The following is a 26,862-nucleotide window of genomic DNA, read 5'->3' on the forward strand; positions in this document are numbered from 1 at the left end:
AAAAAAAAAAAAAACAGAGAGAGGGAGTGTGTATATTTGGTGTTGGGATTTTTTTTTTTTTTTGTGGCGAGAGATTAAGTTAGATAATTAGCCATACGCATTTAGGTTAGGGATAATGAAACTACTAATTATTTATTTAGACTTAGTTATGATTTTTGCTCTCTTAAATTTAATTTTGATTAACTTGGCCTTTTAAATTTGCCTCTAGTCCTCTACTATCAATTAAGTCCTTATTATTTAAATATAGATTTTCATTGCAAATTTTTAAATCACGACAATGAAGCATCTTTTGCAAAATTCTTCGTTTTTTATCCGTTTATATTGTAGCTTTCTAAAGTTGCATTTAGATGTTAATATCCGCATTCCAAAAGAACAGATGATGGAAGAAACGATACCGTCGTCCAAAAAACAGCAGAAACAATACCAAAAGAGGAAGTAGCACATTTACAACTGATGGAGATCAAAATCTTTACAATAAAAAGTAGCTTCATACTTTGAGATCAAGTATTGCTCCAAACATACATCCTATATATTCACATCAACACTATCTATATACCTCTCTGGTTACCAAATTTAGCCTCTCTGGTTACAAGTTTTATGCCTCTCACCCAAAGCCCAGCAGCTTCAGAGCCCCCGTCACAAAAGAAATGAAATTCCTTGTTCTTGATAGTGACCACCCTAAATATTCCTGGAACGTCAGCATCACCTCTTCTGTGTCTATTTCTACAAAAAGATAAACTTGGCCCCAGCTCTGCCTCCCGGCATATTACATTTCTCCGGCTTGACTTACCCCAACAGAGCACTCCCACAGATCCCAACATTTGTATTTTTTTGCCATGAGGAGAGCCTTTGCCACCTTTGGTATACTTTTGCACGTAGGCGCCACCAATTACCAATTCACGAGCAAGCTGGTCGAGTATGACAGCCTGTGCGTCGTTCTTACCTCCAGTAAATGTTCTTGCAAGTGAAAGTGCAGTTTCTCCTCTAGCATTCTTGGTATTGCAACAAGCCCCGTGTGAAATTAAGAGCTCACAAATGGAACCATGGCCTTCACTTGCTGCTAACATGAGTGGAGTGTAGCCCTCCTCGTCAAGAGCATTCACGTCATAACCCTTATCAGTGAGCAATTTCACAGCATCCAAGTCACCACGACGAGCTGCGCAATGTAAAGCATGGAAACCAGCGTTGCGATTGCCCTTTTCGAGTGCAAATTCAAGCATGACTTTTTCAAATAAATCGTGATTATGATTTAACTCAGATAGAGCAATTGCTGTTTCACCACATTTATTGCATAGCTTTACATCAGCTCCAGCATATACAAGCAACCGAAAAGCTTCCACATGACCCTTCAAGGCAGAAACCATAACAGCAGAGAATCCATTATCATCTTGATAGTCAAGATCGAATCCTCCACAAGTAATTACAGTTTTCAATGCCTCCGTATCCCCAACTTCAGCTGCAAATAAAAGGGGTGAAAACACAGAGACATTGCTGGATGTGGGCATCTTTCCTTTTCTGATTGTATCCAGTAATGCCTGCTGAAAACCAAGTGACCACTGGTTTGAATCAGCAATTGAACTTGCACAATGCCCAGCAGTATTGACTAAGCCAAAATCGGCACCAGCCACTGTGAGTACTTTGAGACACTTTTCTTGTTTATGTTTTGCACAAATCATCAAAGCCGTGTCACCAGCTTGTGTAATAGAGTTCAAATCACAACCGAAGGCAATGAGGCATTGAACAATTTCTGAAAAGCCAAGACGACAAGCCATGTGTAATGGACGGAATTCAGTCTTCTGAGTTGTTTTAACTGGGGATTCAACACCAGCGCCGCATTCCAAGAGTATCCTAACACCCTCAACATTGCCACAAAGAATGGCATGGTGTAAAAGGGTTCTTCCATCGTGAGGGTTGTTGAGGAAGACATTCTGCAGGAGCATGAACAGTATAGCACCACTTTTTTCAAAATACTCAACCGCACACCAGGTCACGGCATAAGTTTCTCCCAGTCCAGCACCGACGCGAATTTCTTCACCCGTTATTGCATCCCATGACCATGCTCCTAGCCTTACTTTGGTGTCCATCCTTGCACCATTCTGTAGTTCATTTTTTAATGTTAAAAGTAAAGTCATATAGGGTTAAAGCCCCCTAATTTACACAAATTAATAAATAAAAATTATCAAAGATGACCATAAATCTTAACAGTGCCACAACCTAAAAGAGGTAAATTCAAGGGAGGGGGGTTATCTTTCATGTGGAAACTGAAATTAAGCACTTAAGAATTAACATCATGTACTGTCCAACTGAGTGTGTTTCTTGGATAGAATCTATCCATGTTATTATAATAATGGAAATATTTAAGGGCAAGGGAAAAGAATACCTGCAGTAGCAAAGCCACGACGGGGACCTGCCTATGAATCACAGCAGCAACAAGCGCAGTACAATCAACATTTGTGTGGAGAGCAGGCTTAACTGACTGCAAAAGTACCCGATCTTCTGCACTCATATCCACACCACACTGCCATTGAGAAGATAATCTTAAGTTTAGCACATGCAAACAAGTATTTAAGAAAGGGTTGAAAGTACTATAATGGAAAATATTACTTAAGTTCAGTCACAAGATTTTTTTCCCCTTAGGAATGGCAGGAGAAAAATAGCAGATAGCTATCCCAAGTTTCTCTCATGAAACTGTCAATTGGACAAGACATCCCCTTTTAAGAGGCACACAATTCATAATACAAGTTTCTTTTCTAGCAAAATAGTACAGAATGAATAAAGTGTCATAGAGAGAATTTATGAAAGCGCCTGACATAGGCACTTAAAAAGCTTACAAAACCGTGAAGAGCAGGAGGAAAAAAAAAATCTGACAGCACAAATTTCTTCCATATTAAGAAACATTAATCAAACGCAAAAAAGATGTCCATGAGGCCGTCAATGGCCCTTGGGTTTAACAAAACCTTCCACCCAACCCTTGGAACTTGGAAGTATGGTTTACCGTAAAATAGAAACAAATAAAAAGGGAGCATGAATTCTTGAACTTAGAATAATAAAAGACGCGCAACAGAAGCATATTTTAATAATTTTATACTCTAGTTTTCATTTACTTCCATTCTTTTTGGTGTTAATGGTTAAATTAAAAGTTATGCAAGCCATTGTGATCATAAAGAACTCGGGTATTTTGAAGTGGCACTTATTTCAACCCTAATTTTAAAAAAGTAGAAGATAGGTTGGGGCCTAGTCGCAAACGAATTCAAATCAAACGAAAAAAGTAAGCTTCTAGTTTATTTTGCCAAATTAAAATCCATAGATTCACTTTTAGGTACCCAAAAAAAAAAAAAAAATTCGTTGATTAAGTTTTTGACTCCCCCTTCCCAGCCCCAATGATCTCCTACCTGGAAGTCTGGAACCGTCGCAACAACGAACCTCAAGATTTATACTGCAAACACGTACCTTTATGAGAGTATCTACCACATTTACAAACCCCCGGCAGCATGCGGTCACAAGAGCATGTACAGCAACGTGGGGTCGGATTAAATCAGAGCTCATGAGCAATTCGGCAGACTTGGCTTGCCCGTGGCAGCTTGCCTCTAAAAGAGCTTCTTCACAAGCTGGCTGTGATGCCCCAGCTTTAAGCAAGATCTCAAGAATATTAACGTGGCCCTCCCTCGCTGCTGCAGTTGTTGCAAAGCCTCTGAAGAGTTTCTGGTTTACATCAGCTCCCGCACCCTGTCAATTGAAAAAAAATGTGCATTAAAAAAGTTATATAGTGACAAGAATCACGAGAAAATTTTCTTTCCCTTTGTCCTTTTAATTCAATCTTTTCTTCCCATTGCTTTGGATGCTAGGATCAACACAGTATAAGAAATCAGAAACCATTCTTTCCATTCAGGACAAAAACTTTGACTCTTGTCATTTTCCCCTTTTACCTTTTTCGTTGAATAGCATAATGTGTGTGTGCAAGCGATGTGATGGCCAAAGCAATAATTGGAAGCAAGTAAAATCAAACAAAAGAAATGGAAAAGTTATCAAAAGGGAATGTGGGATACATTATATGGTAGTGGCATTATGTGCAATGGTTGGGGACAACACAGTATGGGACAGATAAGACATGCTAAAAAAGCACCAAGAAAAATTGGATGTCGCTCATATATCTTTGGAGCAAAATGGTTAGCCATGCAACATGTAGCCCACAGATTAACAAAAGCAATAATTTGAAGACCTTATGGATTTAACATTAATTATCCCTGTTGGTTAAATCAAAACCAAACTGTGGCTTAATATATCAGTCGCGAATATTGAGAGTCTCGTTAGAAACTAAACTCGAACATGAAGGCCTTGTATTTTAAAATCTGTAGCTCATCTAAATACATGAGAAGTTTTCGAAAATATAACGAGGGAAATTGGCCAAAGCTAACATCTAAAAGAACTTGAGGATGGGGAAAGGGATACGTGGGGGACCATCGATGACAAAGGCAGAGCATTTACTGCAGAAAAAGGCACCCACTAAAACCTGAATAGTTTGAAATTCAAATTGATCGGGCATTTTTACTCTACTTTCTCAGAAAATCATATGAGATCCTCATAATCGAATAATTAACTTCACATAGAGACTTGAACCAGCACTGTCTAGAAACATCGGAAATCAGTTTTCGGGAAGAGAGATATTTTAATTTTTGAAGTTTTCTTCAATCCTCCTTCATTTAAAAGAAGACAACCAAAATCCGAGGAGCAGTTATAAAGAAGAAGAGGCACTATTGAAACAATTTATTGTCGACAAATGGCATGGGCATCAATTCAAAACCAGAGAAATTTAAAATTGAAGACACACATTTCGCATAATGTCCACTTAAATTGAGCGTATGAAACATTTCAAAATCAGTAACATGAGTAACATCTCATTGGACAAAGTTTGGAGAAGTTATTGACCAAAATATGAAGAAACAATCAAGTAAGAGAGCGCCAAATTTGTTTCAAAATTGATAAATAATGCATCAGCATCAGATAAAACCAGAAATACGAATAGACCAGCCGAAATTAAATCAATCGCGGAGATCTATGTTACCATACAAAAATGAGCCCCCAAACAGTTCATTACCAGTAGCTTCTTCATGAGGCTTGCATTCCCCGCATGAACAGCTAGAAACAAAGCCGTGACGTCGGTCTTGAACTCTTCGAACTCGAAGCGTACTTCGCTAGCCGATTCCTCGTGTAGAACCAGCTCGGCCTTTCTGATCTTCAAGCTCACAGCGCCGACGAAGTTGACGTCCACGAATGGATCCGCAATGCACTCAAAGGCCAAGCTCTGATCCCCGGAGTGACAAGCTTCGAGGAGGCGCTGCGACACCTCGGCCTCGTAGTCCACCGGAAACACCTGCTTGCCGGAAAATACCGTCATTGTCCGGCGGACAGCTAGTGAGGTTGAAGCTGCAGTAGAGTCGCGCCTTCGCTGCTACAACCTCAGGCGAGGGTCAGAGGGTTCGCGCGTGCTTTGTACGACTCTCACTTCGGTAAAACGGAATGCTTTTGTCGCCCTGGAGAATGGAACCTCGACGATCGAGGCAGAAAGTAAAACACTTAAATAAAAAAGTTGAAAGGAGTAAGCGCCACAAGGAGCCCGGCATGGGAAGGGCCCGATTGCAAATTTATTGGGATGGTTTAGCTTTAATTCTAATCCCTCTCCAAGGAGGGGAAAAACTTTAATTCTAATCATGGCTAATTTATTGTATAAATATCTGTTAGTTAGATCTAACTAAGCTTTGTTTAGGGGGGGAAAAACCATAGATCTAACTCTAACCAGGCCATATTGATCCTAGCTCTTGAATCAAAATATGAATATATTATATATTTGACAAATTTATAATTTTTATTAATAATATGGCATAATTGTAATTGTTAAATACTCATATGATCGAAACACATTTATAAAAATTAAAAATTCCTTATATTTTTATTGAAAAATTAAATATAAAAATATTAATAATCACATATAAATTTATTTCTTAAAAGGTATATTCTTAATTTTCTTTAATTACTTTTAAAATTTAAAATTATGTGACATATATACACACACACACACACACTCCTACTTCATTGAATTTTTATTTAAGTTGATTTATTCTAACGTTTAGTGAATATATATATATATATATATATATTAACAGAGTTGAATTTGTGGAGTAATTTTAAGGATTTAAAGGCACGCTGATCTTTATTGTTTAACACTAAATAATAGTAGTAAAGATTAACAACATGCTACACTTTGACCGCTGCATTATTTAGTGAGAGAGAGAGAGGGTTGGACATGCTTCTGTTTTTAGGTGTTATATTTCAATTCAATTATACGTGTCTGTGTTATCCTTGTATGCGACCGGTGCAACGGAGGCGAGGTGGACATTAAACTTGGGGTGAATTGAATTGAAATTTGAACAGAGAAGTCAGCAGTCGTCTGTCAATATAGAATATAATTTCTTTGCAGGCATTTTCCACAATGCCATGTGGGTTGCCCCACAGGTTGGCCTCATAAGTCATAACCCGACAAAAAACCTTAAATCAAAGGCCAGGGCCCACGAAGGCTGATGTGGCTGTTAACCGTTTGTCTTCTTCCTCGGAAGTCTCTAACTCCGATGTAAGAGGAAAAGGCTTAGGAACCATCAGCCCCGCCTCCTTTCTCTCGTATTTTGATGAGCAATGTGGTAGCAGCAGATCTGATTTGTTCTTTAGTGGCGTTTAATTTTTAAACCAAAATTAAACATGCCGGTAGTGTAGTGTTAAAGCTTAAAACTAAACCTTCATGTTGAAAGCGGGAATATTTTATTTGGGACGAAACAAGTACAGAATCTTCGACGGGGCCTTAAAAATTTCAGCCATTCTAGATAATGGTGCAGAACTGTTATACAAAGCCGACAGTTGAAATAAGATTAAAATGGGATAGAGATATTAGAGAAGAAGATCTACTACCAGCTGCAGCAAAATCAAGCAGCCGTGTGGCGTGTTTTGCAAATTGCAATGCCATGCAGGCCGCAGGCGTTTCTTTGAAGCTAACCCTGCATTATCATTATTTATTTAGGAAAAATATCATTCAACAATCATTTAACTGGTCAAAAACCATTAAAGATATTTAATGTTAATTGAGATTGAAAATATTTTAAAATATCACTGTTGAGAATTTATTTAAAAATAATTGAGAAAACATAATTTTAGATCCCTGCATTTTATTATAGGCTCTTGTGCTTTTTTCAATGTTTTAAATCCATACACTTTTATTTTTTAGTATTTTGGGTTCTTATACTTTATTCATTTTGAAATCCAAAACACCAAAAATAAAAGTGTAAGAATTTAAAACATTAAAAAATGTGTAAAAATTTATAGCAAAACATGAGCAAAATATATAGACCCAAAGTTATGTTTTTTTAAAATAATTTTTGATGGGAAAACATTATAATGCACCTTTTTTTTCTTTTAATTGACAAGTAACTATTCATGAATTAATAAGTAGTCCAGTACCTATCTGCATTTAATGAAAAAATCATTCGCTAATTAACAAATTCAAGAATATGAAAGAATTTGATTGTGAAAAAAGATAATTATAGATCATGTTTTAACAAATAACAATTCGTATTTAACAAAAAGTCACTCGATAATTGACAAATTCAGTAATCTGAAAGAACTTGATTGTGAAAAAGGACAACTATAGATCATGTTCAAAGGCTCAGTGTATGGACTCAATAAAGAGAAATGTAAAATAAAATAATTTTTAATAATTTGAAATAGTTAAATCGATTTAAATAAATTCAAAAACTAAAGGTGTTAAGAGTCATGCTTGACCATAAATTTTTTATATATTCAGATATTTTAGACTTGATATGAATTGAAGCTCTAAGATTAATAGAGGAAATTCAATATTTTAATAAACTTGATTTTTAAAAAATTGAAGAAGTGTGGTTTAAAAAAGTGGTGTGTAAGACCTACCATTAAAAATATCAGTGGGGTTTACATTTATAAATTTTAAAATTTTAAACAAGGTATAAAAAACAATAAGATTTTTATATTTTGAGAGATCGTGTAGGATTTTTTATTAAAAATTGATGGTGAATATAAGATTTTTAGTAAAATAACAGTTGTTAGATATGCATAGAACTTTTATATACTCCTTTCATTAAAAAATATAAAATATTTTTTTAAGAGTTTGGATATTAAAAAGGTAAAGTATTTTTAATCTATTAAGGTGTAATTATTTTTTTTAAATACTCCTATTAAATGAATCATTTTATATTTATTTTAAAGTAAAACACCTTGTTAAATAGGGATGAATATGAAAAAAAAAATTTGTTTGACTGGGGGCGAGATTTAACTAGAAATACTTTATATTTTTTAACGGAGGGAGAATCTATATCTATACAAAAATATTTTTTAAATATTTATATTTATTTTGTTTTCCAAAAATTAAACTATTCTTGTGTACCGTGCAGGGCATAAATATAGTTTATCACTAATTTGCTCCTTTTACCTCCATCAAATATTAGTGGAAAATTATATGTTAAGATTTTTGTCATTTCAACAAAACATGTTGAGCATGACTTGTACATAATAAAATATAGGGGCTTTTGTAGTCATAACATATGTGATAGGATTAAATTAAATAAATAACTCAATATTTATTATATTTTATATTATGATTAATTTATTATATTTATTAATGATACATAATTGTATATCAATTATATATTCCCTGTAATTTTTAAATTTTAAATGATAAACTTCTCATAAGCTTATATATCAATATTGAACTCCTTATATATTAATGTTAAATTCCTTATATATCAATTATAAATCTCTTATATATCAATGTAAATTGGCCATACTTCTAAATTTTTAAAAAGTTAATCCATAATTTTTGAACACAAATTTTTTTTGATCCAATAGGTTAATTATCCCAAAACATAATGAGTAACATACAATAATAAGAGGAGCAGATCAGGTTGCTTTGAAAATGAATGAATAGAGTAAGAGAATATTTAGAAGAAAATGTTAATTTTGTTGATAAAAAGTAAATACTCCCTCCCTCAATTAAAAAATAATAAATTAGTTAACTATTTTTAATTAATATAATTTTTTTTATATTTATTTTTATTTAATAGAATGTTTCACTTAAAAATAAATATAGAATGATTTATTTATTAAAGACATTTTTCTGAAACAAACACACATTAATTTTATCTTAAAATACTAAGAATGCTTGATATTTTTTAATCAAACCTCTCAAAAAATGCAAAATATTTTTTATCATAGGAATATAAAAGAATTTTATAATTATTTAAAATATTATAATTAAACTTTGGAGGAATTACACTAAAAGCCTTAAAAAAGTAAAAGTTTGCACTGTAGGCCCAATAGATTATGTTATTGTAGACCTAAGAGCCATTGTTGTAATTTTTTTTGAGCAAAAATACAAATTTGTCCTTATATAATTTAAAAACTCAGATCATGTACAACATAATGTCAATCAGTGCATAACACAATGTCCATGCGTGTCTAATTGATTAACAGGTTTAATAAAATGTACAAGCGACGCAACTAATATACAACACAATGTTCATAGATGCACAACACAATGTTTATGCATTCTCAACTAAATATCCATGTGTGGATACACATGAACATCGTGTTGTGCATCTATAGACATCGTGTTATGTATGTTTTGTGTAATGTATATTTTAATTTATAAATTAACAAAACACATATGGATATTATTTTATATATCCGTAAATATTTTATTATATATGATTTGAGTTTTTAAATTATATAAAAATAAAATTATATTTTTACTGTCAATAAAAATTGAAACAAGAGCCCTTAAACATGATGTATAATGTTTTATTTTTTTAAAACTTTTAGTGTGATTCTCCCTTAAACTTTTTCAAGATACGCTTGTAAATTGGAAGTTACTGGGAGTGGGTATGTTAGAGAGTGGATTTAAAATGCACTCAATTACATGTTGCCAAGTGTTAAAGTCAACTTGTGATGCTAACAACCATCACCCCTCATTGTCTTCCACGACGGGGACACGATCTATGCCCACCCTCTCCATTTCCCCACTTTCCTTCCCTTACTCAACAATCTCTCTTCATTCTCTCTCTACAATTTCAATTTCTTAAACCACCAACCAATGGTATCCCCCCCCCCGGGGCACTTTTCGTGCCCTCACTTTTCCCAATCAAATTTGAATTAAAGTATTAAACCACCAATGGCACTAGACGGATTTCATTTTTTATAAACATATTATTTAAGTTCCATAAATAAAAAAAATTCATTAAAATTTTTATCTTCAAGTACGCTAGATAACATTTAAGCATGGCTGTTAGATAGTACTTATTAGGTAGTCACATATATACATTAAAAAAAATTATTGAAATCACTCATTGTTACTCAGGGCGGGCATTCTTCAAGTGTGTGCGAAAATTATTAGTAGACATGTCGACCCGCACACTTCAACTCCTTTACTGCAATCACATTTAGTTTAAGGCGTAAACGTGATTACAAGATGATGAATTGCCCGATTTCCAAAACCATGGGCCACTGTGCCAATACTTTCAAGTTTCAAGTGGCCCAGACGTATTTGCTTATTTTTTTCCCCGCTACATTTATCATTACAGTTGACATATTCAAATGCTTATTTATAATCTACTACTAATATATATGCTTTTTTAATGTCTTAAATTAATATAGAGACGTCATTCATCCTTGATATAACATATGCTATCTATTTCGCGAGCCTTGTCCCAAAACAAAAAAAAAAAAAAAAAAGAATCTAACCCACTTCTTAACCAACTCGCTTGTAAGAAACTGAGCTAACTGTGATAATTTCTTATTCTAGATTTGTCCTTCAGGCTTGAGAGCAAGCAAATCTTTTGTCATATCCACTATAATTGCTGTCCCACGGCCATCAACTAAATCAATCCATTCGTTCATTGTAATACGATGCCCTATCACTTTTTTGTCGTAAAAAAATATGACAAAAAAGGTCAAGCTATATGACAATGCAGTTCCTGCCTTTTCGCCTTGATCTGTCTTTCTATTTTGTGAGTGCTTAGAGTTGTAAAACAGATAGACTTGATCCATATAAGCTCAATCTTCAAACCTAATTTTTTTAAAATATTTTATTTTTTAAAGTTTGACCTTTATACAAAGGGCTTAGGGCCAAGTCTATAAGCCCATATTATTATTTTTTATTTTTAAAAATTTTTAAAAATTAAAATTTTTAATTATAATATTTCATATATTTTTTAAAAATATAAATTATAATATTTAAAAATTAAAAATAAATAATAAAAAATTTAATTTTAAAGTATACACTTATATTTTAAAGTTTAAATTTAATTTAAAAATTAAAAATATTTTATTTTTTAAAGGAAAAATAAAAGGGCCTAAAAGGCTTGCCCGAACTCATTTTATCAAGGCCGGGCTTAAAAACTTGATTTTCTTAAAAAATATTATTTTTTTAAACTCAAGCCCTTATAAAAATGGGTTTAAACAGGCGACCTTTTAGGTTTAACCTTTATTTCTGACTCTATGAGTGCCTTAGTGCTTTAGTTTCCAACACTTCATTCTTCAATGTAGGTTGGAAGGGAGGTTGTACAGATGACATGTATCTTGGAATTAGGGTTCTTGATTTTGTGTGTCTGTTGAATGTTGTTTGCAATTTATGGGGTAGGGTTTGAGGGAAAGGTGGCATGATCGATGAATAAGAGGGAGGTGACAATGGTGCATAGGAGGGGGGGATCGAAGGCATGGTGTAGAATCTGCGGTTTACATCGCTCCTTGACGTTACCAATCAAGAGAATTCAATGATTGTGAGAATTGTAATGCTTTTTATTATTATTATTATTACTCTTTTTATTCTAAATTATATAACATTTTTAAAAGAGTTTTTTTATTTTAAAATATAAGAAATTTTGAGTAGATTAAGATTTCACTAAATGCACCAATTTCAGTATTACCCTTTTTCTTTCTATAATTAATTTCCATCACTTCTTTTTTTAATATATTAAATTATGGATATTTTGAGAAGTTTATATTTTTATTTTAAAAAAATAAGCTTATTAAGTATATTTAATAAAATTTATTGATAAGTGAGATTTTATCTAAAACTATCTAATAATTTGAGACAAAGGGCTGCACAATTATTGTAGTAATTCTTTTTGAGATATTATGGAGTTGAAATGAATAACACTTATTCCCTCCTACAAACAGAAAATATTTGTTTATCATATTTATAAGCTACAATATGTCATTAAAAATTTATTACAAGTTTTCTTCTCTGCCTTTGATTAAATGTTAACAATAAAAATCATGTTACTAAAATATATAAATATATCAAAAAAATATAAATTTTGTTAAATTTTTTGGACAAAGTTAATAAAATCTAAATTTTTATTTGTTATGTTAAAATATGTTAAAAACAATTTATATAAAGATACCTGAAATAAATAATTAAATATAAATAAACTACTGGGATCCAAAAATAAATTTAAATCAACAAATAAGTGGTTCAAGGCAGTTAATAGTTAGAGATACTCAACCAAGTTACAAGTACACCACATTCTCCGAATAACGCCCTTCATTTCATTAACCATCACAAATTCACAAAAAGGCGCAGCTAAGCCAATAAACACATTAGATTTTTGCCCCCCTTTTTGACATCAAAAGATTGTTTAAATCAACAAATTTAAACATTATTCGATATGCAAATCCTCTCACAATATCACAAAGAGTTTGAATCAACAGAGCATCATCCAATATACGAAATAGTTCACATTGATGAAATTATCTTGAACGATGGATTGAATCACTTAATGAGCCATTGGAAAGAAAAAAAAAATCACTTCCTTTTACAAACTGTTGTGCAATAAAAAAAAAAATGAAACTGCATTGAACTCTACTATTTATTTATGATTATAAACAATATCACTTTTTATCAAACTTATTATCAGCATATTGGAGGATTAATTTTGAAGAATCGGCAGAGTTACACATGCGCCTTGGTTTTCTTCATTAAATAAGGCACCTCAGCTTTAAACATATCTCAAGAGGCAAAGTGTTTTAATTCATGATTTTTCTTTTAACCACTTACCCCTGACATCTATTTTTTCTTGTTATAAAAATCAGTACGATTTTTTATTAAGCTAAGGGAGCCAATGCATATAAAATTTTTTTCATGGTGCCCGCATTGTGATGCGCGTGAATAATTAATTATTTACATTTATATATAATATAAAATTCATGATAAACTTATTATCCATTAGTGTCACTTATATGAAATCAAATATCAAGTAAAATACAAATTCACCCACCATCTGATAAATGCATGAATATATGAAATGAAAGAGGGAATGTTAATTTGTCGAAAAAATGTATGTCCAATTGATAATAATTTTATACAAATAGTAAAAATACGGAGCTAAATATGATTATGTCTAAGGCCATTCCTTGGGTCCAATCCAACGAATAAACAATTGAATGAAAAAAAAAGAAAAAGAAAAAGAAAAAGAAAAAGGGTAATAGGTGAAAGCTAATAGCTAGGGAACAGCGCGATTACTGCCAAATCAAATCAATGTGCTCTGTGAGTATATTAATGCATCGATCTTAATAGCTAAATATTAATGTATTTTACTATATAGTATATATTATAAAAGAAAATGACATAAATAATATAATTATTATATACTAATTTAAATCTCGTAATTATCTTTTTTTACTAATTTTTTATTTCTTTCTGAACATTAATCTTGCCATCTACGTTCCCTTGGCAAAACAATTTAGTAACATGTAATCCAGACTTCAAGCTGCTCTGAAAGCTAAGTTCGATAAAATGATGGGTGACTAAAAACGACATGGTTTCGGGCGTCTCATCAAGTGTTCACCGCATCCCCCACCTCCAAGCCCCGCCTAAACTGAACCCATACCGGCCTTCCAGTGTCAGCAGCTCCAGCACACGACGAAGAAACACAGAAATGGCGTCCGCTGCAAAAGATGATAAGTCTAGTGAGTTATTTTATATTATAGATTTTCAGCCCAATCAATTTATCTTGAAGTTTTGTTTACTCTCAAATGCATTCAGGTTCATATTCTGTTTAGTTCTTTAGTCAACTAATGGTAATTTAGACAATGTTTGACAATTCGAGGTTTATAACTTAGAAATTGATACTTGACAAGACGTTTTCCAAAATTTACCTCGCATCGGTTAGATGTCAAATTTATGGCTTGGAATTTAGCTCCAGCGGTTTGCTCCAGACTTATTGTGTGGTGGTTGTTTGAATTTTGAAAGTCTTTTTAGGATTAAACAAGTCCTAGAGTCTATGGAAGAAGGAAAGAATTACTTTATGATCTTGTGGTCTTGTGGCTTTTGCAGAATCTATGAAAAGAGTCGCTGTTGTTGGCGCTGGTGTAAGGTAATTTGGCTTAAATCTTTTCCTGGTTCAAAGCATCATTCATAAATTGTATAGTTGTCTTGATTAAAGAAGGAGTGATGTTGAAGATTCGTATCTTCAAACTGGAATGGAGTTGGCATTACTTAACCCCATTAGACTAGGAGAATGAGAAAATGATCAGACACAGGGCAAGCAAATGCCTCTTGGACCAAAACAGGCAGAAGTGACCAAGAACCTATCAATACATGAAGACATGATCCTCCTGGATTAACTTTCTCCTAGTTATGATGGATTGAGAGTATGAGAAAGGGAACTATGAAACCATCTTTGCAGCACGACTGCACATTTTATTGATAACCAGGAATATAAATATTTCTCAACTAATTTTGATATGTTCTTTTACTTGTGTTTATAGAAAATATCCCACTGTTTGCTCCAATTATTCATCAAATTATATGAATCGATTTATAGAGCTTTGAGTTGTTTCACCTTTCCTGTTTGGATAAATTAATATGATTGGTCGTATCATAAATTTGACCAAACCCTCTCTGAGAACCTTGTGCACATTTCTACTACCATAATTGCTTATCTCTGTCAATTTTATTGGAAAACATCATCATGTCATTTTGCCCAGGCATCTATTTATCTCAGATTTTGAATATTCATGACATAACTCTGGCCAATTTTGTATTGGGACACCAAGTGGGCTTGCAGCGGCTTACAAACTGAAATCACACGGGCTGGATGTCACTGTATTTGAAGCTCAAGAAAGAGCCGGAGGGAAGTTGAGAAGTGTTTCACAGGATGGCCTAATCTGGGATGAGGGCGCAAATACAATGGTAAAATTTACCAGTTGCATATGGATTTAGGTCCTTTAAGATGCTTAGTGCACTTTAGATATAAAAGTGTAAATGGATAACAATTTATGAAAAAAACTAATGGTGTGGTTTGTTACATGTCTACAGATTATTGCTTGAGGACTTGTTCTCTGAAATATTAAACCATTTGTAATTTCATTATTGGTTACTGATGTGCACTTTATTCTGAAGTTCTTCTCCACTCTTGAGGAGATAGTTTCATAAAAGTTTGAATTTGTTCCACACATGCTTCTAATGGATGACGTTCTTGCTGTGAATTGTTAACAATAAATGCTGCATGATGTTTGCTCTTAAGTTTTGTTCAATTGGTGCAGACTGAGAGTGAAATGGAGGCCAAAGCTTTGATCAATGATCTTGGGCTTGAAGAAAAGCAGCAATTTGTAAGGATCTCTATATTACCTAGATTGTTATGTGTCCAAGACCATGCTATCAGATACTAGAAAGATATCTACTTTCATTTAATATCTCTTAATGAAATTATAGAATGTGATCTCATGATGAATGATAATTTGGAACAACATTGTTGATAGAACTTATTGATGTCATGTGACTCATATAGCTAATTTTAGTGGGATAAGGCTTATTATTGTTATTGTATTTAATATTCAAGGATTTTCTTAATATTTAATTGGAGAGTCCTAGGTTCATATAATTGTAATGTAGATGTAACTTTTGTTATAGAAACTGAAAGTTTGAGAATAGTTATGGTTGATCTATCAGGAGGCTGTGCTTTAATTTTAGTTTTACTGTGATATCCCGGACTGATCAAGATTGATTTCTGTTTAATGTTACAGCCAATTTCACAGCATAAGCGCTATATTGTGAGAAATGGCACGCCCCTTCTAGTATGTTTTGCCTATATGTTTTGTAACTGTTGTTTTTGTTTCTCTGCTTTTGAATGTTTGAACTTAAATTTTTATTCTTTACAATTATAGCAATTTTTGTTCAGTAATAATCATGGCCTGGTTAAATTTGTACATCAGGTACCAACAAGTCCTGTTGCGCTACTGACAAGCAAACTACTTTCTTCACAATCAAAGGTTTGTTTCAGGAAAAAAATGTTTTTGGGTCACTTCATGCTTCTCATCTCTCTGACTTCTCACAGCAAAAGCTAGTTTTTGTGTGTGAATATGCAGAGACTGTCAGAAATAGGATTGTAGTGTGCAGCAACATAGGATTTTGCATAAGATGCTCGCATCTTTGTATGAGAGAGTAATTTAATTGGAAGGCTAATAAAAAGTTGTGCTTCACTCTGTTACATCTTCCCCCCTCATTTCTGTGTGATATTTGTTACCTGTTCTAAATAAAGCACATAAAGGTCTTCGTTTATCTAGATTACTTGTAAAAGTTTTCCCATTTTCTATCTTTGCAGTTTCGGATTATTTTTGAACCATTTATGTGGAAAAAGGTTGATCCAGCTTATGTGCACGATGAACATACAGAAGAAAGGTATGGTAAACCTCATTCAATGGAATCATATATCTAAAGAATTTTACGACATTTTTATTTTCTTATTGCATGACAAAAACTTAAAAACAGTTTTGTATCTTGATGTTCTCTTTCTGGCAGTGTTGGTAGTTTCTTTCAACGTCATTTTGGCCAAGAGGTATGTGCCATATTGTAATACTGAATCGTTTGGAATCTCTATTCATGTTCAATATTGTTGATACTGCACAGAACATCCTTCTCGCAGCAGAGTCAAAAGAGGAATTCTTTGAATTGAAATTTTATTTATTTATTTATAATAATAAATATTGTTATTAATTTCAAGGTCGTGGACTATCTTATTGATCCTTTTGTTGCGGGTACAAGTGCTGGAGATCCTGAATCTCTTTCTGTGAGTAGTGCTCTCAGTTTTGAAATACTTCTATTATATGTTGTGCATGTAATTTTTCTTGTTAAGATCAATGTTGGTTGTATTCAGAGTGGATAATCATTACAATATGTTCACCATCATCTGACCATAAAAGCTTTTCTGATAAGCTTGACACATGTTTTTTGGGACTTGATAAAATCTGAAAATTCACGACATCTTACGTTGTGCTTGCTGAACTCCAAGAGCCAACTAGGTTCTGTAGAGTTGGCTTTGACAATTTGATTTTCACAGTCACTTAAATTTTTTTAAACAAATTGTTTGACGTCTGAACAATTTTTCAGCCCAAATGGTTTCCAAAATTTTATGCTCAAACCTATATTCTGTATTTTGTTCTTCTATATCTTGCACTTTGTTCTTGCTACGCCATTTGATGCCTGCCCCAAGCTCCTAGTCACAAGAATTTCTTGAATTGGTTATATTTTCAAGCTAATTAAATCAGTTACGGAATTTTGCATATACTTAAGTTGTGACTTGAAACTGCTGGTGCTTGTGATGCAGCACACACTTGTATAGATTCAGATAGAGGGAGAGATGGGAGAAGAGACAGAAACAGAGAAAGAGAGGGAGGAGAAGAGGGATGCAGAACTGAAAAGGAGACGAAGGAGGAGAAACAGGGAAGGAGAGATTAGGGGGAAATTTGAAACAGGGAGCGAGAGGGAAGAAAATAATGACAGAACAGTGGGGGCAAGAGGGAGGCAGGCAGAACGAAGAGGGAGAGGGAGCTTTCAGAAATTAACCCATAGTATTCGTTCATTCAGCAAAAGTCCTCTTACAAAAGCAAAGCCTAGTCTATTTAAACTAAAGTTGCCTACCTATTAAGGAAACCTTAATCACTCATCCATATACAAAGCCAATTTTCAGATTTCCTTTTACAAAATATTAAAATAACACAAAGGAAATAACATATTAAAATAATACAAGAAAACCTATTCCCTCCTAGAATAATAATATTCTACTAGTCTAGGTTTTTTCAAAATATATTATTCCTATATTTCATCATTTCTCCCCTGCTTGATGGAACTGTCCTTTGGAGAGTAAAAAAGTTGATGTAACTCCACAAGAGTGCAATGCAGGGAATTCCTCCTGGTAGCAACTAATTTGGAGATCCTTTCCAACACAAAAGGTAGTGGAAAATGAGACCATGTGTAGAGTAAGCAATGTGATGCTAGTTATTTGGAAAACCTTCTCAATAAACAAGGTAGTTGTGGATGTTGTTATCAAATGGGAAAAACAATGTGTTCTTTCTTAACAAAAACAACTTTTGCAGCAAATGGTGTAGCACATAGATTATTGTAAGTAGGAATCTAACAAAGTTGAACACTCCTCTTATCAAGATCATTAACTTGATGAATCTCTAAGGCCCGTGACTCAAGATCTTTGGCCACCAATTTCAAACCTTGATTCAATTCAAGACTCATGCCTTCATATTTCATGGAGATATCTTCTAAATCAATCTCTTCTTATTTCTTAATAACATTGGTTCTGGCCTCAGTTATTGCCTTAACTTCTTCCATAGCTAAGCTTCCAATTTCAAGACCATTAATGCTGTTAGCATCCCTGTTTTTGTGTAATTGACATAGGTGAAGGCTTTTTGATGATGATACTTTTTTCTAGTGCCACAAAATAATCACGATCCTCTCTAGGTCTTGACAAAGTTTTTCCCATAGCACGTTGTTCATGCACACATTTGAGAGTTCTTAAGATTTCATCAACCTTACTATTCATATATTCCTTGAACTCTTGAATTTTTTGTTTCCCATCTTCGTTATGAGCCTTACGAGATTCCTTAAGGTAACTATTAGTAATTTGGGACATAATAAACACAACCTAAACTCTCACAAATGATTTCTTGCTCATAAGATAGGTTTGAATAGAAGGAACTATGCCAAACAACATTTAAAAAAAAAAAACAATGAACTAACAGGTTTTTAGAGGGTTATCAGCCTTACAAAGTAGCTTTAGAGCCTAAAAGATGAAACTTTTTTTCCAATTAAGCTTTAAATGATTAGTTAGCTCTCCTAAATTGATCACAACAAAGGAAACCTTGCTAAACACCTCAAAAAGTGCAAAAAACAGGTTCAGGAGGCTTTTGGAAGGACAACGCATGAAGTCATGTGTAATGGATGTCACTGGCATGTGGGCCACAGGAAGCCCATGTGCAGAGCACTCCACTAATGTGTGGAGGCAGGTGTGGTGGCAAATGGTAGTGGGTCTCAGTTATCTAGCCAAATTTTTCCTTCCAAGCACGATGATGGTGGTCGTTTTTTGATCCTACGTTAGGAAGTATGCGTTTTGGTTCAGGCAGTGTGAAACAAAGTGAAAGGGAATGTTTCCAATGAGTTTCTTCATTCTCTGATTAGCGGGAATAGCCTATGAGTGCTCAGAGCCAAGCTCTGATACCAAATTGATGCAACACATACTTGTATAGGTTCAAATAGAGGGAGAGATGGGAGAAGAGACAGAAATTGAGAAAGAGGGGAAGGAGAAGAGGGATGCAAAACTGAAAAGGAGACGGAGGAGAATGAAAAACAGGGAAGGAGGGATTAGGTGGAAATCTGAAACAGAGGGAGAGGGAAGAAATAATGACAGAACAGTGGGGGCAAGAGGGAGGCAGGCAGAACGAAGAGGGAGAGGGAGCTTTCAGAAATTAACCCATAGTATTCGTTCATTCAGCAAAAGTCCTCTTACAAAAGCAAAGCCTAGTCTATTTAAACTAAAGTTGCCTACCTATTAAGGAAACCTTAATCACTCATCCATATAAAGCCAATTTTCTGATTTCCTTTTACAAACTATTAAAATAACACAAAGGAAATAACATTTTAAAATAATACAAGAAAACCTATTCCCTCCTAGAATAATAATATTCTACTAGTCTAGGTTTCTTCAAAATATATTATTTTTATATTTTGTCAGCTAGTTAGTACTTCTGATTGCCTAGATCTCGTCTTTGATTATTTTCTTTCTTGTACTTCAATCAGATGCACTATTCTTTTCCGGAGCTATGGGGCTTAGAGAAAAGGTAATGTTTTGCAACTTTTTTCCTAGTGCTTGTAAATAAATTTAGATGAGTTGGCCAGCAAAAGTAAATAGATTTATATGATAATTGATATTTTTCTTAAAACAAATTTTCTCTAATTGGATTTTGCATTTATAATAAGCTTGATCATTTGTTAAGCTTCACAAAATTGCATCATTGTCCGTGGGTATTCCAATTTTTGAATGCCAGATAAGAGCGTTGGTTGTTACTAAAGCCTTACGGTTATAAGTGGTTGAAGTTTGAGTATTGGAGCTGTGTGGATCTTTTGGTAAGTGAAAATAGATTTGGTCTTGATAGAAATTCATTTTTTTTAGGTTTGGCTCTATCATAGCTGGGGCTTTGCGATCAATCAAAAGGGAAAAAAACAGAGGAGCTAAGGGTGCATTGAGAAACAAGAAACCTAAAAGGGGTTCATTTTCTTTTTATGGTGGCATGCAGGTATCGAATCTTTGTGCAAATTTCCTGTTAAGATGCCTATATTTTAATGCTGAAGTGGTACATGGGCTGTATGAACTTGCTATTTATGCCCCTAATACATCAGCTTGCATATGATTTCGCTGATGTATCCAGTGCAGACACTAACTGATACACTGTCAAAAGAGCTTGGCAAAGATAACCTCAAACTGAATGCAAAGGTTTTGTCATTATCTTACTGTCATGATGGAAGTTCCTCGTCAGACAATTGGTCAATTACTTGTTCTTCTAACCCGGACGCACATGTTGTAGATGCTGTAATTATGACGGTTAGTATATTTTCCTTATTTTTCCCTTCCCCCTACTCTTAATAAAATAGATACAGCACATTTTGTATAAGTGTCTATTAACTTGCTCAAAAGGATGTAAGTATGAAATTAAAGGAAAATCAGGAAATGACATGGATGTGTGATAGTGTTGCAGCTGTTAAGAGTAGTCTGAACTTAGACAGAAGTATTTCCTGCAAACTGCAGCTTACTCCAGGATACTCCAATAAAATTTTAGTCCAACACACCTAAGTTCTAGGATATTACTTGTTGAACGTTAAAGCTGAACACCTTATTATGCGTCTCTGCCATTGGTTAAATTGTTTGTGCTGAAAGATGTTCCTGAAATTGTGAATCATTAGAGTATATTATAAAGTGAAATGATATTTCTCATTGTTTGGAATTTATAATTTGTATTGTGGTATTCTTGAGAACTTTGACAAAAACCATGGTATATTTCTGTTAGAATCTCAATTGGTGGGACCTGAATATTGGTTTTAAAAACATACAATATATAACGACTTGTGAATAATACAACCTCCTGTGACTTATAAGCAGCTGTATTTGGTCATTAGTTTTTCTGCTACCGTTTTTCATTTTCTAGAAGTGGGATAAGGACCTTGTTTCATTGGCAACTAAGTTCATTCTCACCACAAATTGTTTTTTGGATAATCAATTTCTGACATCGGTTTTTGTATTGCCACAGGCTCCTCTATCTAATGTTAAAGACATGAAGATTAGAAACAGGGGAAACCCCTTTCCACTTGATTTTCTGCCTGAGGTATACTTCATTTCAACTTGACTTGGACTTCTGTTTATGCATTTTACTCGTTAATTTTGACATGCATCAGGCGATTTCGTATCTTATGCTTGCATAATTACTTCTTTTAAGAGCTCTCAATGAAAGCTTGTGGCTTTGCTGCTTTGCCAGCAGTTTGTCAATGTGGAAGGTTGTTTTTGAGCATAAGTTGGAGTTTAGCACAACTCATCCTTAACATTATATTTGGTTGGAGGGGAGGGGAGGGATTTTAATGGAGGAGAGGGGGGAGTGAAAGGAGAGGTGGAGGTTTTGGAGGAGAGGCTCCCCTCCACTTTGTCACCTCCCCTCCCCTTGTTTGGCAAAGGGGTCTTCTCCCATTCCCACTCCTCCAACCAAACAGGCGGCAAGAGAACACGTCTTTCAAAGTTGGCTATGCCTTTTGTTAGTCCCAGTTTTTTATAACAATGTTTCACATACTCTTATTGCAGGTGACCTATCTGCCACTATCTGTCATAATTACCACCTTTAAAAGGGAGAACGTTAAGAGACCCTTGGAGGGTTTTGGGGTTCTTGTTCCTTCTAATGAACAACGACATGGTTTAAAAACCCTTGGTAGGGCATCGTTAGTCAATTTTCCAATGAAGTAGAAATAACTTAAAATTATTTTCTGATTTAGCTGCTGAATGTATTATGCTCCGCAGGTACACTCTTTTCCTCTATGATGTTTCCTGATCGTGCGCCCAATAATTTATATCTTTATACAACCTTCATTGGGGGAAGTAGAAACAGGGAACTGGCCCACGCTTCAACGTAATTTTACTGCAGTTTTACTTACATATATTTGGATAAATATGCCTAAGTTATACTACGTTTTCTTCTACCATTAAAGCCAAAACATGACCAAAGCACCTTCAACAATCATATTTATTTCTTTTATATTAAAATGAAATTTATTAAGAGAATTACCTTTACAATTTTTATTTATTTTATGCTGTTTTTTCTTCTAAATTGACATTTGCATATTTGATAGTGGGTACATTATATAAGTAAAAAATGAGTCTCCTGGTTAAAATTTGTGTAATTGCATCTTATCTTTTGTTATAGAACACAATGTAGCCAATCTTTTGATTTCAGGGAATGAAAATGTAATTTTTTAAGACAGAAAGGAGAATTTTGTAATTTGAAAATCTTTTAGTGGAATGAGGAAGTAATTTCCCTGGATACTTTGTGAAACGAGACATATTCCTCTTATGATGAACTTTTTATTTATTTTTTATTTTTCTAGTGTAATGACCTTTTTATTTTCTCTCCCTTTCTTTACCCACTGGCTTTGTTTGCTTTGCTGCAGTGACGAGCTAAAGCAGGTTGTTGCCTCTGACTTGAGAAAGTTGTTGGGAGCAGAGGGGGAACCCACTTTAGTCAAGTACGGCATTTAATTCTTTTTCCCGTAGTTCTTGTTCTCAGCAGCATCCACGCTACTTCTCCGTAGTCTAATTATTCTTTATCTTATGACTCTAATTGTGCTCAATGGCAGCCATTTCTATTGGAGCAAAGCATTTCCTCTGTATGGGCATAACTATGGGTCAGTTTTAGAAGCAATTGACAAATTGGAAAAGGATCTTCCCGGATTTTTCTATGCAGGTTAACTGCTCAAAACAAAGCCTTGGATAATCATTTGATTGAGAATGTTATATAAGCGGCCTTGGTCGAAGAACATGTGCGAAGAACAGAAGAAATTTCTTTTAGCAAGCTGGAATGCTTTTTATTCAAGAAGTTTTGAACTTGTGAATTTTTCATGTGGTAGGTAACCACAAAGGTGGACTCTCGGTGGGCAAAGCAATTGCTTCGGGATGCAAAGCAGCTGATCTTGTAATTTCCTACCTGAACCCCGCTTCAGAAGACGCAGTGCCTAGTGACTAGTAAATGATTGCTATTGTAATGCTAGGTGTCATACTATTTTCCGTACTGTTGTATTATTTCTTTATTTCAGCTTTAATAGACAAGGTCAGAACTGTCATCCTTGCACTCTGCGGCCATTCTCATGCTGTTTTGGGGCAAGAAAGTGGAATTCTTATGCAGGGAGAATCTTCTACGCAGAACAAGAGGGCCGAAAAAAGAAGAAAGAAGACCAGGACGGGCCCATCACTATTTTTAGATTTTAATCTCCTCCCTTCCAAAGAAAGCAAAAAATAAAAGGGAAATGAATCTGGCTCTTTGTCCTCTTCTGATGCACTTTTTAACGAACCTTGGTGTGGTGACTGCTTCATTACTATGCTGCTCTGATGCCGACCTGCAATTTAAGTTGACCCTAACCTTAGTATTAAACTCTCGAAAGCATTCCGCTGTAACGTCTAGAACAGAGCATCACTGACAACATATGAGCCCGTAGAATTTAGATATCAGGACTTGCTGAGCGTGACTAGTGATGTATTCTGATTCTCTTGAGGCCTGAAATCTTATATTTAGGAATTGTAGACCCTGCCACCCGCTTAAACATAAAGTTCAAGAGATTAAAGATATTATATTCTCCCTTAATTTTATTTATAAATTATTAAAATTATTTTTATCGACTGTATCAATATTAATATTACAAAAAATAAAGAATATAATTTAATAAAATTATAAATATAATTTTTAAAAAATAAATAAATTATATAATTTTTTTGTTTCTCTCAAAATAGTTTAAATATTTTATTTGAAATAAAATATTATTATTAATTTAATGACTTATAAAGTAAATTACTTTACTTTTTAAAAAAGTGATTAATAAAGTAAATTGGCGAGAGTGCAATGGATGAGATGTGGCTGTTTGGCGTATTTTGAGGGATACCATCAGATATGCAGATCAAATGACACAAACGGCTCATGGAGCGAGAATAGATAGTATCTTAGTTTGGACTTGCCCTGCGAATTGCATTAACTTGGTTGCAGCTGATATGAATTCCTAGTGTTTTATGTCTTTTTGTTCAAGCTTGTCTTGCCTTGTATTTCGGAAATAAAAAATAAAGAAATCAGGACATGCCATCTGCCTTCCTAAATCGTGTCATGTCATTTATTTTCAATACCTTTCAAACAAAAGAATTTTGAGTATAAAATATCATATATCCGTAATATTAGCGTCTTTGATTAAAATCAGGTAAACACTAACCTTTTAACAATAAAATAATAATATGAATTTATCTGGATATTCTTAAAAAAAATCATGCATTTATCATTATTTATAGAAGAAATTTTAGGTTAATTGGGTTACGACTTGTGAGTTTTCACTTGTATAAGGATAGGTCAAAAGGGGGTTTGCAGAAGTACACAGAAATTATCTATCCATGAGCTTTGGTAGCAAGGCATGAACTTGCATCTACAGTGTTAATGATAATAATATATTTCATGTTTGAATTGAGAAACTGATAATAAAGAAACGTGGAATATCTAAATAAAAAGCAACAAATAGATACTTTACGCTTGAGATAATATAAATTTTTATATATGGAGTTGCTCCGACAAAAGATGGCGCTTTGGATGGCTTCTCTTCTATACAACCCAATGATTGAATTAAGCAAAGCAAAAGAAGAAAGGGAACTTGGTCTTTGAAAAACAAGTCTCTGTTCAAGCCTAAGCTACTTTGCTCTGCGTCTATGAACGGCTAGGCAGCTGAGATTCCATATTCTTCACTGTTAGTTTACCTTGGGTTGATAAGCTCATCCGGCACCGACTTTAATTCTTCACAAATATATGAAATGTACGTACAAGATAAAACATAAATCATGTAGTCATTCGAATGAATAAACTTAACCGACAATGGTTGATTTCACTATTCATTGGTGACTTTTGAAACTGACATATCAATGGCACACACGAGACTTTAACCCTCTTCGCCTCCTCATAAAAGTAAAACCAGGCAAAAAGAAAAACCAACTGTGGCCACATGTTCTCCTCATTCACTGCAGAAATTAAAGGTCATGCTACATACATACATATATATATATATATGGTCAACACATGTAAATTTCTATTTTGGTGTTCAAACCCCTTGCATTTTTTTTACCCATATTCTGATGCATCATCACATGGTTCATTGACTGTGCGTGAAGGCAATCCATGGAAGGGACACATTAAAGTGGTCCTAATTCCTATCCTATCCTTCTTCCTAGATGTCAACGTCATCTTTGGTCTTATTTCCTGCGCAGGGCATTATTTCGCACAGTGACCAATGTCGTGGGACTCCACTAGACAAATTGAAGTCGTCTTCCAAGTAAATATATAGAAGCTGGGATTTCAGTGATGACACCTAACATGATCTCTTCGAAAGCAAGAGCCTCCCTTTATCGGTGTCAGCAGATACACGTCTCTTTCTTGGCGCATAGCAACCGGATCGTGTTGCCTCTCTCTCTCACTATTCTTGCATTATTAGTTTAGTTATATGGCACTATATATGAGAATGGTGATTTTAACAGTTCACTAGCAATTCATTACCATAATGTTGAAAATTTATTCAATCTAATTAGTTAAATTTGTAAATTATTGAATCAATACATTCATTCATTTAATGAAATATTTTATTTAAAATATCAGTAGATAAGTCTGCCCTTGATTTTAACATTAATTTCTGAAAATAATTTGACCATTTTAATTATTGGTTCAATTTTCAGGATATTATTATTCAACTTTTTGTTTGCAAAATTCACCTATTTCCTCGTGTACTGTGTGTCAGCCTATGAATTATAATTTAATATGCTTGCCAGCTAGGCTGCTTTCTGCCAGGTTGAGTACTTTTATTTTTCTAGTTGGACATGGTCAAAGCGTTAAAGTTGGTCTTGATTTAAGGATATAACTTCTTTTTCTTTTGGCAAAGATATAATAGCTCATGATTATTCTTCCCTTATGTTGTGTGCATGAAAACATTTCAGAATAAATCATGAAAAGGATATAGATACGGGGTGCATGGCTTTTTTAAAAGTCGAGCTTTCAATTATTTATTCATACTTCATAATACTTGTATGATCATAACAAAATTATTTATCATGCAATTTAGGATGATGGTATGATTTTGAAAAGTCAAGTTCTCCGAAAAGAGCTTGTAGGAAAATTTTTCTGTGACAAACATGATCATTGTTGAGAAATAAAAAAAAATACAAGATTTTATGTATG

At 33.9% G+C, this 26,862-nt stretch overlaps 2 protein-coding genes across 2 annotated transcripts; one reads left to right on the forward strand and one right to left on the reverse strand.

Annotated features, from left to right (window-relative positions):
• Positions 1–416: 416 nt before the first annotated feature.
• Positions 417–5,617, reverse strand: LOC129307419 (uncharacterized). Its single transcript, XM_054948376.1, has 4 exons — positions 5,096–5,617; positions 3,451–3,726; positions 2,381–2,518; positions 417–2,096 (listed from the first exon to the last, which is right to left on the reverse strand). Exons 1-4 carry the CDS (start codon positions 5,393–5,395, stop codon positions 549–551), a joined length of 2,262 nt encoding a protein of 753 aa, XP_054804351.1. The 5' UTR covers positions 5,396–5,617; the 3' UTR covers positions 417–548.
• An 8,208-nt stretch (positions 5,618–13,825) lies between these two features.
• LOC129304511 (protoporphyrinogen oxidase, mitochondrial) lies at positions 13,826–24,257 on the forward strand. Its single transcript, XM_054944197.1, has 18 exons — positions 13,826–14,040; positions 14,408–14,447; positions 15,130–15,265; positions 15,619–15,684; positions 16,099–16,149; positions 16,288–16,344; positions 16,677–16,753; positions 16,874–16,910; positions 17,076–17,141; positions 20,159–20,199; positions 20,532–20,655; positions 20,793–20,960; positions 21,664–21,738; positions 22,206–22,329; positions 22,419–22,527; positions 23,066–23,140; positions 23,252–23,358; positions 23,522–24,257. The coding sequence occupies exons 1-18, from the start codon at positions 13,890–13,892 to the stop codon at positions 23,635–23,637; spliced, it is 1,620 nt and encodes a 539-aa protein (XP_054800172.1). The 5' UTR covers positions 13,826–13,889; the 3' UTR covers positions 23,638–24,257.
• Positions 24,258–26,862: the final 2,605 nt, after the last annotated feature.

This window comes from Prosopis cineraria, unplaced genomic scaffold (genome assembly GCF_029017545.1).
Source record: "Prosopis cineraria cultivar Desert tree isolate PC_DT_omini unplaced genomic scaffold, ASM2901754v1 PC3, whole genome shotgun sequence".
In the NCBI taxonomy this organism is placed as follows: domain Eukaryota; kingdom Viridiplantae; phylum Streptophyta; class Magnoliopsida; order Fabales; family Fabaceae; genus Prosopis; species Prosopis cineraria.

Bases quoted from the DNA above. Each gene is read 5' to 3' on its own strand.
- LOC129304511 (XM_054944197.1), top strand. From the start codon at position 13,890: ATGGTTTCGGGCGTCTCATCAAGTGTTCACCGCATCCCCCACCTCCAA. The intron at 14,448-15,129 runs GTAATTTGGCTT...TGGGACACCAAG, and splicing joins GTTGTTGGCGCTGGTGTAAG to TGGGCTTGCAGCGGCTTACA. The intron at 20,200-20,531 runs GTAATGTTTTGC...CATTTTTTTTAG, and splicing joins CTATGGGGCTTAGAGAAAAG to GTTTGGCTCTATCATAGCTG.
- LOC129307419 (XM_054948376.1), bottom strand. From the start codon at position 5,395: ATGACGGTATTTTCCGGCAAGCAGGTGTTTCCGGTGGACTACGAGGCC. The intron at 3,727-5,095 runs GTAATGAACTGT...TTCAATTGACAG, and splicing joins GCCTCATGAAGAAGCTACTG to GGTGCGGGAGCTGATGTAAA. The intron at 2,097-2,380 runs GTATTCTTTTCC...AATGAACTACAG, and splicing joins TCGTGGCTTTGCTACTGCAG to AATGGTGCAAGGATGGACAC.